Genomic DNA, 12,877 nt, shown 5'->3' on the forward strand with positions numbered 1-12,877 from the left:
GTTACAATTTCATCCTCTTTAAATCTTATGAAAAGAAGATTATATAAAAACATTAATTTGGGGAAAGAAGAGACAATGACAAGCAATTGTAATTCTATTTTTGTAAATTTACTGTCTGGGGTATGGCTGATACTACAGTGTTTGGCCTCACATCTGTCTCTAAAATGCAAAACAATGAAGAACTCATGAATATTGATAACTTAAGAATAGATTGTGTTCTCAAAGAATTGAAGGCTAGAAAAAGGGAGGAGAGACAATGGAGTATGAAAGAAATTGATGAGCCATGTGGTGGCCAGTTTGATTTACTTAAGATGCCAGAAACATGCATCATTTCTAAAAAATCCACCTGTCTGAACAATCCATTGAGTGATAGATGGAAAGTGTGGCTCTGATGCAGGGTCTTCACTGGTAGGGACTTACAGGGTCTTTTTGCATAGATGAAATGAAAGAGCTGAAACAACAGCCAGATCATCGGGCATTTATTAATTCTCTCACTTACCAGAAATTCCTTCCTGCAAACTCCAGCATGATTTTGTATAGCAGACTATATAAGTGCACTGTATATCATATTCTTAAATTTCTATACAAGTCTCATTGAGTGGATTTTATATTGTGAATAATATTGTTCCACAGGTGAAAAAATCTGAATCTCCATTGATATTCATTTGGGTTAACATTTTGTTGTAGCAACGTGGGAATTTTAATTCTTCATCTGATGTTGTTCTGATTTCAACTATATTGTGTTTACAATTGGACAAGTATTTATAGACAGTAAATATTTTATAAGCTTTAGGTTATTACCTTTCCACAGTCTAGCATTAATTCCTCTTTCATTGGGAGGCAGACCTTAATTAATTAAAGGCAGTCCTATGTTGGTGCTTCCTGGACTCTCCCCAGCTGTTTTACATCTTTTTGAAATCCTCAGAAAGATCATAGCTTTCTAGGTGCGGTCCTTGGAGTCACTGGAAGGAACCTTCCCTCCTGACTCCTGGGTATGATGTAACCTTTGCACACTGTGTGAGGACAGGCAGAAAGTGCTGATTTGCAAGTCATCTGCATGAAATTCCTTCCGTAGGAAAAACAAAGCAGGTGAAGTACCTTCTCCTCAAAGGAAAGCAGACTGTAAAGTTTTGTTTAGGAGTGAATGAATATTTATAACTAAGTAATGAATGGCTTGTTGTTGACTAGACTTCTTCTAAGAATACTCAAATTTGATCCTCTATGAATGAAAAATCGCTTTGGTCATGTATTTATAATAAAAGTCCATAAGTTTTAGATAGCATATAAAAAAGAAACATGGTAGCAATTATTATTCTTTAATTTTATTTCGTACTTACTTTAAAAATAAATTATTTTGTACAAATCCAACACTAAAATACACATCTAAGACAATATTCAGTGGTATATTTGGGGGTTAAAGGTGGGGAGGATAACCTCAGTTGCAGATATGAAATCTTTTTCTTCTCTGACTAAAATTTTAGAGCTACAAAGGCTTTGTAAGAAAATGAAACAAAACCTCAAAGAAATTAAGGGACCTGCAGAAGACTCTTCAAACTACGTAGGAAAAATATAATAAAAGAGAGAAGGACCATGATACTTATTTCTATCATTGATCCATTATTTCTCTCTATGTGCAAATCTGTTACCAAGTATTCAGAAATGATAAGGAAGGTTTCCATATGTTGTTGGCTGTTTAAAAAAATTCCTATGTCCGATTCTTCAGTTTCTACTTCAGGGTTAATTGGAGATTTATATTCCTTAGGAGAATTCTAGGATTTCTATCCAAACAAATGGTCTCCAGGTGGTAATTCTGCTGGTATTGGGAGGAAGTGGTGAATAAAAGCCTTCGGGGACCAATGAGTGGAGCACAGAGTTTGTAATCCATGTAGAAATAGAGATGCTTTGCCTACTTTGCAGTTGACATCCAGATAGTTTTCAGTCCTCAGAAGCTCTTTAGCTTATTCCATGTTTCACAGATAAACATTGCATGGTACAGTCACAAGCTGGGCATGAGTTTGCCTTGGACATGTCATTTTCTTTTCAAGGGTTTAAATAAAAGATATATGTGTGGTTCACTAGAGGTGCCATAATATTGATCTCATCCTCAGAGTTGACATCACATTCTTGTAGATACTGTAAAAGCAGCATATCTGAGATTAGGTCCATTGAGTGAGTAAACTTGAGAAGCTCCATCCAGGTGCTACAGAAAGCTAGGTAGCAAGTACATGAAGAATCCAACCTTGACATTGCTTTAGCTTTGCTATCTTGCTGATAATTATTCCCATGAAAACTTATATATGACATGGTCAGAGGCATGAAATTCAGTCTTTCTACAGTGAGAACAAAATCCACACAATAAGAGCAAACCCTGAGTAGGACTATGAACTTGACTTTCATCACTGTGGCTTGGTCACTGGATTCCATGGCCCCCTAAAGATGGAAAAGTTTAAAGACCAACGTTGAATTTTATCCTCTCATTTCATTGTGATCCCAACTTCCATTATTTTCAAGTCTAGTCAGTTTGGCAAGTTTTGTTATTTCATTTGAAGATTTCAGTTTGGGGTCCACTGATTTTTACAAACGCCTTGATGACAATTCCTTACAGTGGTCTCCCTCCATAACAGATGTAAGGTGATTTCAATTTTAGACACCTAAAACAGAGCATTGGTTTCCATGACTGCTCTTTGTGTAGATCATTGTGGATTATGTAAATGTGCTGGTGTAGCAACTACTCTTGTGCTCCACCCACATCCCCCTTCCCCACTGGTGGCCACAGTGCGGCTGTAGGCACTAACAGATCCATGGAAGTGTCTTCTGCAGAGGATAGCCCATAAGCAACAGCACACCTTGCCAGAAAGTTGCTGGCCGATTACAAGTCTGTACCCCCTACCTGCCATGAGCATCCTGTGTCCCATGATTATAAATGGTGTGAAAAAACAAGACTGCACATGTTCTGATGCCATTCACATTCTAGAGCTCCCTGTGGAACTGGACTGATGCTACATGTCAGCTAAGGCCACCTCTTTGCTTAGCTCCTTACTCTGCTCTGCCAGCTTTCTTTACCTCATCACAGCTCTCATCTTAGAGCCCTCCCTCAACCAACACATGCTCCGTAGTCCCCATCTCTGGCTCTGCTTCTAGTGAGCCTGACCTCAGACAGCTAAATTACGCTCAGAGTCCTTCCTCCTTTATCTCCTCCTCTACCTCTTTAGTATTATTTCTATGTTTTGCCTTTTAAGCAAATCTTCAACTGATGAAATAGAGATTTGATTCCCTCCAGGATGTAGTAGTTAAGCAAAGCAAACTTATCTAATTTTTTCCTAGGCAGTTTCGGTCATTTAAAAATGACAACTTGGAAAAGTATAGCAAGGGAAATATTTTTTTTTTTTTGTATTTCTATTGATGCATCTCACATTACTTCTTGAAATTCCCAAAGTTCCATTTATTTAAGAAAAAATTACAAGGCCAGCATTGTAGTATAGCAGGTCAAGCCTCAGCCTGCAACATCAGCAAGACCCAGCTGCTCCACTTCCTACCCAGCTCCCTGCTAATACATCTGGGAAGGCAGCAGAGATGGCCCAAGTCCTTGGCCCTTGCACCCATATGAGAGACCTGGAAGATGCTCTGGGCTCCTGGTTTCAGCTTGGCCCAACTCCAGCCATTGCAGTCATTTGGGGAGTGAACCAGCAGATGGAATCTCTGAGTGTGCGTGTGTGTGTGTGTGTGTTTGTGTCTCCTCCTGTCTTTGTAACTCTTTCAAATAAATAAAAAAATAAGTATTTAAAAAAAATTACTGTAGAGTGGGAAAACAACAGATTAGGATGAATATGTAAGTAAATTATATTTCTTGGTAGATGAAATTTATTTTCATGGGCTTTTAGCAGTATACAATGCCTTCTGAATACACCCCTAATTAATGTCTGGGAACAAAAATGGCCTATGTTTTTCACACACTTTCATTCATTTACTACTCATTTCTTGATTTTTTTACATAATAATCTTAACTCAGTGTGTATTGCGTGCTAAGCATGGTAGTGGGCTCTGAAAACACAACTGTGAACATATTTAACCCCCAGTACCTGGATACCTACTATCCTCCTCCTTTATAATTATGACAGAAGCAGACAGAGGTAAGGTGAAGGGAAATTGTAGGTGTAAATTAACTTGTTGCAAAATGAATGTGAAATTTTACAACATGTCTGAGACTGAGAAAAGCCATCAAATAAGTTATTTAAGGACTTGCTAGATTTATAGCCCTTTTTTCATTAAAAAAAAGATATATATCAATGTGTGGGACATTGTAGGGGCTCAACAAACATTTGTGACTCTATGACTTCATATTTTGTTTGTTTTGCATACCTTTTTCTTATGTAGCAGTAAAAAATAGCAAGAAAACCACTTAATAGCAATCCAACACCAATCCCAATTGCAATGTATTTTTCATAAGAATCCACAGCATATGAAGTTAAGGTCAAGTGTTCACACCTTTCTCCAGTATAACCAGTGAAACACCTTTTTAAAAAAAGAAAAGAATGCATAATTTTAAATCCCAGAATGTTAGAAATACAAAGAAATGAACCATTTCAAAGAGTGAAAAAAATTTCAATAAAAGTAAATAATTTAAAGAACAAATGCCAAATAAAAGTTTGTTTAAAGCAATGAAGTAGCTATGAAATTTGCAGTAATCATTCCTACCTTCCCCATTGGTAGATATATTCTACCACTCTTTTAAGAGAAGATGCTTAGTAAACCAATGATCATAAAAATGTTTTCTTAGTTGTTCTAGAAATTTACATTCTTGAATGTTTTTTGCTGTAGCATTTCCTTTCATCGTACAAAAAATCCTGTGAAGATAAGGAATTACTTTTGCGCACTGTTAGAAATGCAGATTGGTTCAGAAGTACTAGGTGGAGCATGGAGTTCTGTATTTCTACCAAGCTCCCAGGTTGCACAGATGCTGCCAGTCTGGAACTTTATTTTTGAGTAATGAGGGTTAAGCAGCTTAGAAAAAGATTCCTGAGGTATCAAGTCCAAAGAGGTCTGGCAAGTCATGGTCAGATGATGCCTCTTTCTTGCTAGATAAGGAGTGTGGAAACATACCATAGGAAGTGATAGAGGCATAAATTCACCTGTCTCTAGGACTTAGAAAGTTCTTTGCCATTACCTGCAGATGACTTTCTCTAACTCATGGTGGAATAGGCAAACACCATTGATGCAGTAACTATCATGCTCTTCCAGGCAAGGGTGGGAGAACTTCAAGGCCATGAGTCCTTCTCTAAAGTCAGCTAGGAAAAGGAGACACAATATCAATAGGTGAACTTGTCCTGTGTAGACAAAATTTTAAAATATGTGGAAAGAAGTCTTATATATTTTGGGGGTGATTAGACCTTGGAACTATTGATTCCCTTGGCAGATTGGCGATATTTACAAAAGCTGGGTAAATGTCATCTAGACATCTCATTAATTAATTTGAGGGTGGAGGCAGCTCGGTGGTTGATCCATTCTTTTGAAGCTACATAGCAAGGTCCAGAGACAATTGTGCCATAAGGTGGCAGCACTGGTTTTAGTCTTTGCTTATTTGAGCAATATTTCTGGACTATGTGCTAATAAATACAGCCGATCTCAGCCAAACTCTTCATTTCCTCCCAGGAGAAGTCAGCACATAGAAAGATTTGAACTTACACTTGGGGAAAAGTAAACTACATTTTTCATCCCTCCCCAGAGGACAGAACTGTAAGAATTCCCTTTTACTCTTTTGTGAACTACCAAGAGCAATTTGAGAAGGGAGCATTTTCTCCCACTTCAGAGGACAGATTGTTCTGACCTTCACAAGAATCCAGAGACAATGGTTTAGACATAACACAGATAAGACAGTATCTGTGAATATTAATTAAAAACATACTCAGTTGAGAAGCTCTGTGGGCAAAGTGCTGAACTTGAAATTAGGAAACTTTTTTTTTTATTTTTAACTCTAACACTATGATAGTGATAACAATAAATTAGCAAAATTTTGTAATCAAGTGTCCAGAAACTTCCTAGGGGAAACCTTCATGAAAGATTGTGTTCTGGCGAAATACTGATGTTTCAGGATGATTATTCCTGGTCTCTGATGTACTGAAAACACATTTGTAACATACTTGGTGTTTATGAAGTTACAGGCGATACTTAGAAAGACGTGAGTACTTGATTCCTTTTAGTAAACTTTAATTACTGAGTTTCAAGTTTTTCCTCCAGCAGAATTAGTGGCATTTTGCTTTGTCTTTATTACAAATAAGCATAGATTCTCATTGTGAGTTGTGCTATACCATATCATGCCTTGCTAAGGAGACTGAGAAAAATCTACTTCTCTGCTTGTAGGTAGAAGAAACCTAAAAAGCTTTCTTTCTTATACTGCAAATGTTACATCTTTGGGTACTAAGGTGCCAACAAGATATTACCTTGTGTCATTTCATTTTAGCTGAAAACACATTGTGGTATCTTAAAATTTGCATTCATGTTGTTGAATGAGATGTGGTGAGTATAATTTATCATTTTAATAATTCCAGGGCAGTGAGAATTTCCTATTATAACTGTGCTAGGCTATCCTTTCTTCAAGACTGAACAAGTTCAATTAACCAAGCCTGAACCAAGATTTGTTAGAAAATGTGAGAATAGAAAGAAACCGTTTCCAAAGAGATCCATACTAGACAGACATATATTTCCTCTAGGGAGAAGAATATTAATAAACTTTATGAACATTTTTAAAAATACTGGATATGGATACATAAGTTAAATAAAAAGAAGAAGGAAAAACTAAAGTCTTTCATCAAGAAAGCAAAGGAAAACTATAGAAATGAGGTGCTCAATCCTTTTTATTTTCTATTAGCTGTAACATGGAGAAGTTACCTCTGATTCACCATCAGGGAAGAGAAGTGAGTGTGCTAGTGCTAGGCATATTGCACAGTCAGCCTCTGAGAGTAAATGTACTTATTTGCTACAATATCATTGTATTCTACTAAAGAAGTTTCCTCTTGGATTCAGAAGACAGAAAGAAGTTGACACATTGCTTTTGTCTTACAAATTGATATTCAAAAAAAAAATCAAATGTTAAAATATTTTGTTAACTATTGAAAATTTAGGGGCCTTAGTTGTGACATAGCATGTTAAGCCACTGTCTGCAGTGAGTGCCAGCACCCCATATGGATGCCAGTTCAAATCTCGGCTGCTCCACTTCCAATCCAGCTCCCTGCTAATGTGCTTGGGAAAGCAGCAGAAGATGGTCCAAGTGCTTGGGCCCCTGCATCCATGTGGGAGACCTGGAAGAAGCTCCTGGCTTCTGGCTTTGGACCAGCCCTGCTCCAGCTGTTGTGGTCATTTGGGGAGTGAACAGGCAGATGGAAGATCTCTCACTCCTGATCTCCCTCTTTCTCTCTGCAACTTTGACTTTCAAATAATAAAATAAATTAAAAAAAAGAAACAAATAAAAAAGAAAATTTAAAATTGATGGTGAAATTAGAACTATCTAAATATTACTATCTTTCATATTCAGAAATAAAATAGTTGACTGAATCCTTCACTTGCCTGACTCTTAGATTTTTGCCTGGAAATCTTACCCACTCAGTCACACATCTTCATAGATAATAAGCTTTCCAAGTTCCCCTCTAGCAGTTCAAACTCATTTGAAAAAAGTACTGACTTTCAACCACAGTCAGAAGCCTTTGTCATGAGAATAGTAAAATGAAAGAGAAAATATATTCTCACTGTCCACAGTGAAAAGGGGTACACACGGATAGGAAATAGAGCATATACCAAACAAAAAACAGATGCCTCCCAAAACAGAAGTTTAACAGTATTTTGCTGAAAGAGCCAATTCATAATGAAATGTGTAGTTTAAAATGCCTGATGTTACTTTTATCATAAACTGAATTTCTCTCAAAAGTTAAAGAAAAGTTACTTGAAATACAAAAAGGGGGAGCAAATACCTGCTGTTTTGTTAACTGTCCAGTTACTTTGCTGGGCTGTGATTGGAGGCGTTACAGTCACGACTGCCTCTTTAGCCAAGGCTGCCATTGCTGTATTAAGAGGGAAAAGCATCTTTAACAGGTGAGTCTTCTGTGTGCAAGCAATGGAGCTTAAGTTATTCTCTTTAGTCCTGCTTCTCATTTGTTTTTATTTTATTACATTTAAAATCCATGACCTGAGTAGAGTCATTTCCTGTTTCTCTTTTATTCTCTTGAATGTATTATAATTAAGGAATACAGAAAAACCTTCATTTTATTAAGATAAATTTAATATAGTCATATAATACTTCAATCAGTGTAGTAATTAAATGTATCAAGTGTTTTTTGGTTATATAAAGCAAGTACTTTGGATACCTCATCAAAAAGTATAAAACTTTATTTGAAGAAGGAAGATATATTCTGTAAGAAAATAAATAAATCCAGATTCCTCACTCTGATCTTTGTCATGAACAACTGTTAAACATCACCTCTCTAATTCACAGAAAATAAATGCTACTTACATTTTACACTGAAACAAAGTTAACAAAACAAAAGGCAATTACCTACCATTGAATAAAAGGTAGACTGCTGTCGGGACTCCCCAAGCCATTTTCTGTAGTTGCTTACGTGGCTCTTCTCCTCCTAGGCTGATGGGTGGAAGGTTTTTATTGAGCTCCCTGAGTCTTTCTTGCATTTATATTTCATGAAGCGTCATCTCCCAGTTCTTACCAATCAAAAAAATATGTACTCCTGGCAGCGGCAGAGAGCCTTCAGGCACTCACACTTGTTTGGGATAGCTGTGTTATCTTGCCATGTGATCAGGTTTTCTTCTGAAACACTGGTTTCCTGTTACCTGTGGGCATAATCGTGCATACAAAAGTACTTAAAACAACAAAAAACAAATGTGAATTCACAAAGCCTCCCCTGGTATGAACAGAAGGACATCAGCTATGCTAGGAACCTACAAAGGATTCCAAAGAAGATATTTGCAAATGAGGAAGCAGCCCAACCTATTAACATCAGACATAGTTGAAACTATAGTTACATCAGCTTTCAATGTAGACCATGAGTTCCATTGCAAATTGAGATATTCTGTAATTTGATTGCTGTAAATTTGTGAAAAACAGGTTTAACATCCCATTTTAGTTTCTACTAGTTTTACTACAAGTTCTGTAAATAAACGTCCTTTTAATAGTGTGACATTAATGCTTGCGTCATTCTGCCATTTAATTTTTTTTTTTTTTTTTTTTGAGTAAGTGGAATGGGCCACTCATTTCCAAGAACAATGATTAGGTTAGAGAGGACCAATACAAAGTACCAAAAATTGTATTTGTATTAATAATATATTAATAATGGTAATATTAAAATTCTCCATTAACATAAAATTATGATGACACTGAGTTTGGGTCCATCTAATGAAAAAAAGTTTTAAACTTAATCCAATATTCAAATTTTTCTAAATGTGAATCTAGTAAGGATTACTAAATTGCATTTTAAAAGCCAAATTATGTAACTACTGCTGTTACATTTTCTGAATATAGGGGCTTCCTATAAACTTTCACTTGTTCCAAATCAGTATAAATAATTGATAAATACATTTTGCCAAGGTGTTGTGTCGTTCTATCTGGGATTTCAACTGCTCATATTTTCTGTACCTTGAAAACCTGCTCACGTCAAGATAGGTTATCATTTTCATCATGTCCACCCAGCAAATTAGATTTATCAGAAAGGATCCCTTTCAGTATTCAAATAGGAATTTGGCTTTAAAGATACTACACAAGAATGAGCTTGCTGAACTCATTATAACTTGGGCAATCACTTACCATGGAGTCATCATTTTCAAGTTAAGCAAATAGATAGTACTTTGCTCACGTTAAATGTCCCTACATTTTTTTATTTCTACTTCCATAGGTATTTTTTAACTTTACTATTAAACGAATTTTTACATAATATTTTTTCAAGGAAATGGAATTTTAATTACAAGTCAAATAATTTACTTTGCACCAATTTTGAGAGTTTAAGAACTCATTTACAAAAGATTAAATAAACTGTCACAACTCCTTCTACTCTTTCTGAAAGGAGATGTTAGGACTCACATCAAATATTTCTATATTTCTTTTAAAAATATTTATTTATTTATTTGAAAGGCAGAGAGAGAGAGAGAGGTCAGTCTTCCACCTGCTGGTTCACTACCCAAATGGCCACAATAACTGGAGCTGAGACGATCCGAATCCAGGAGCCTGGAGCTTCTTCCAGGTCTCACATGCAGGTGCAGGGGCCCAGAGACTTGGGCCATCTTCTACTGCTTTCCCAGGCCACAGCAGAGAGCTGGATGAGAAGTGGAGCAATTAGGACTTGAACCAGCACCCATGTGGGATGCTGGCACTGAAGATGGCAGCTTCACCATTATGCCACAACACTGGCCCCAACACATCAAATATTTCTAAGACTGAGACACAGAAGTACAATGATCGCCTTTGTAATAACTGTTAACTGTAGTTAGTATCTACTTTTGATTCTACAGTTTTTCACACACATCTTGACTTTTTCTTCAGTAATCTTCAAGTAAATCCATTGCTTAATATACAGTAAATAATCAATGAAATCTGTCTCCCTTCCCTCCACTTCCTTCTCTCCCTCTCCACCCTTCATTCCTTCTTTCCTTGATCCTTCCTTCTTTCCTTCTTCTTCTGTAAGAAATGGGCAAATCATACATGGATGCTGACCTCAAAGAACTAAAGGGGGCGAGGGAAATGTACATACATAACTACAATACTGGGTAGATAGTGATAACTGCTATCAATTTGTATATACAGAAAATTTGAGGCTTTGTCAAACTCTCATGCCATTTTTATGGACAGATTCATTTGAACTTAATCAAAAAGATAATAAACATGTAGTGATAAGAGAAGGAATGCTAGATGATGCTGAGCACTGAAACAGTGAGGAGAGTGGGCTCTGACTCATGTCATGCCAGCAGGTCTTGTTTTGAATGTAGATTCTACCTTTACTATCCATTTGGTCATAGCTTAGACTTTTTCATAACCAAGGGGGTCAATTTCCTCATTTATCAAATGGAGACAGTCAATAGAAGTAAAGATGAGAAGGACAGAGAGAGATACAAACAGAGAGAACATTTATCACATAATAAGTGCTCAATTAAGATCACTGTTACTATTGAATGAGTGTAAACAGCGAGTATATGGTGATCATCAAGAAAGTTAGGTGGTTGGGGCTGGAGTTGAGCAACAGGTTAGGCTGCCACTTGGGACAGCAGCATCCCATATCAGAGTGCTGGTTTTAGTCTGGGTTGCTCTGCTTCTGGTCCAACTTCCTGCCAATGTGTCTGTGAAGGTGGCAAATGGTGGTCCAAGTACCATGTGGAAGATCCAAATGGGAGTTTCTGGCTACTGGCTTTCGTCTACCCAGCCCTGGCTGTTGCAGCCATTTGGGTAGTGAACCAGTGGATGGAAAATCAATCTCTCTCTCTCTCTCTCTCTCTCTCTCTGCCTTTCAAGTAAATACATACATATACACACATACATACATATTTTTAAAAGACTATTGTAATACAGTAGAGATACAATACAGCTGGGGTCAGTTGATGGAAAATTACTAAGAATTTGACTAGATGTCACAGGTAGAGGAGATCCTTGCTAACCTGCTTCATCAGGATTCTTGATAAAAGCAACCCATTAGGCATTAAGAAGAGACGGGAAGTTCAACCAGATACCATGGAGCAAATTCTCCATCAAAAGACTTACATGACTCTTTGCTAAAACTGGGCTCAGTGGATCAAGGTCAAGGCCCAATCAAGAAGTGCATTCATGGGCTGGCATTAGATGCCATAAGTGAAGATGCCAATTGCAATGCCCATATCCCATACTGGGAGTGCATAGATGTGCTTTTTTTTTCTTTTAAGATTTATTTTATTTATTTGAAAGACAGAGTTACATAGAGAGGTAGAGACACAGAGAGAGGTCTTCCCTCCACTGGTTCACTCCCCAGATGGCCGCAACAGCCAGAGCTGCACTGATCTGAAGCCAAGAACCAGGAACTTCTTCCAGGTCTCCCATGTGGGTGCAGAGGCCCAAGCACTTGGGCCATCTTCAACTGCTTTCCCAGGCCATAGCAGAAAGCTGGATCAGAAGAGGAGCAGCCAGGACTAGAACTGGCACCTAAATGGGACGCCGGCCCTTCAGGCCAGGGCTTTAACCTGCTGCGCCACAGCGCCAGCCCCTAGATGAGCTTCTGATCCAGCTTCCTGCTATTGTGTACCCTTAGAATCAGCAAATGATAGCTCAAGTACTTAGATCCCTTCCACCCACATACAGGACTCAGATCAAGTTTTGGACTCCTAGCTTCAGCCTTGCTAAACTCTGTTTCAGCCCTTTGCAGAGTAAATCTACATTTGGAATATTTCTGTGTATCTCTGTTTCTTTCTCTCTCTCTGCCTAAAAAATACAAATAAGTATTTTTTAAAAGAGAAAATTTAGAGTAACCTAATTAAACTTTAGCGAACTAGGCATCTTTGTCATCATATAAAAGATAAAGTTCATTCATTCATATCCTGACTCTATAGATGTTGGATTCTATAAAAGAGTTATATGGTGGCATTGGACAGGTGCTTGCAGACAGATTTGCTCCTGCTCTGTCTGTATCTGCCAAGTATCTGTTAAGATGACGCTGATGAACTAATGGGAATTAACCAATAATACAAAGCAAGGGTGACAGTCAGACTGAAATGGGAAACTTGGGTTGTAGAGTGGTGGAAATACAGCTGGATAAATATGCAAAAATAGATTACAGGAATCCTTAGTAAATCAGAATTTATATTGTACTCTGTAAGTTATGGGAATTGTAGTCAGAAGCAAGAAGATGTTCTCATCTGTCAACAT

At 37.3% G+C, this 12,877-nt stretch overlaps 1 protein-coding gene across 4 annotated transcripts; it reads right to left on the bottom strand.

The window, feature by feature from the left end:
* Positions 1–1,300: 1,300 nt before the first annotated feature.
* EPGN (epithelial mitogen) lies at positions 1,301–8,812 on the bottom strand. Of its 4 annotated transcripts, none has more exons than XM_008267749.5 (5): positions 8,547–8,812; positions 7,962–8,051; positions 5,165–5,285; positions 4,360–4,512; positions 1,301–2,430 (listed from the first exon to the last, which is right to left on the bottom strand). In XM_008267749.5, the coding sequence occupies exons 1-5, from the start codon at positions 8,671–8,673 to the stop codon at positions 2,397–2,399; spliced, it is 525 nt and encodes a 174-aa protein (XP_008265971.1). In that variant the 5' UTR covers positions 8,674–8,812; the 3' UTR covers positions 1,301–2,396. The 4 variants fall into 4 exon arrangements, with proteins under 4 accessions (XP_008265971.1, XP_008265970.1, XP_008265973.1 ...); XM_008267748.5 differs by having other exon boundaries at positions 1,301–2,651; XM_008267751.5 differs by lacking the exon at positions 7,962–8,051.
* Positions 8,813–12,877: the final 4,065 nt, after the last annotated feature.

This window comes from Oryctolagus cuniculus, chromosome 8 (assembly GCF_051225735.1).
Source record: "Oryctolagus cuniculus isolate XC-2025 breed Fujian yellow rabbit chromosome 8, ASM5122573v1, whole genome shotgun sequence".
NCBI classification, from domain to species: Eukaryota; Metazoa; Chordata; class Mammalia; order Lagomorpha; family Leporidae; genus Oryctolagus; species Oryctolagus cuniculus.

What these genes read in the sequence shown, in the direction of transcription:
- EPGN (XM_008267748.5), bottom strand. Translation starts at nt 8,673, where the DNA reads ATGCAAGAAAGACTCAGGGAGCTCAATAAAAACCTTCCACCCATCAGC. An exon ending in AGTCTACCTTTTATTCAATG is followed by an intron (nt 8,052 to 8,546) that starts GTAGGTAATTGC and finishes CTCTTAATACAG; the next exon opens with CAATGGCAGCCTTGGCTAAA. An exon ending in TTAGAGAAAGTCATCTGCAG is followed by an intron (nt 4,513 to 5,164) that starts GTAATGGCAAAG and finishes TTTTTTAAAAAG; the next exon opens with GTGTTTCACTGGTTATACTG.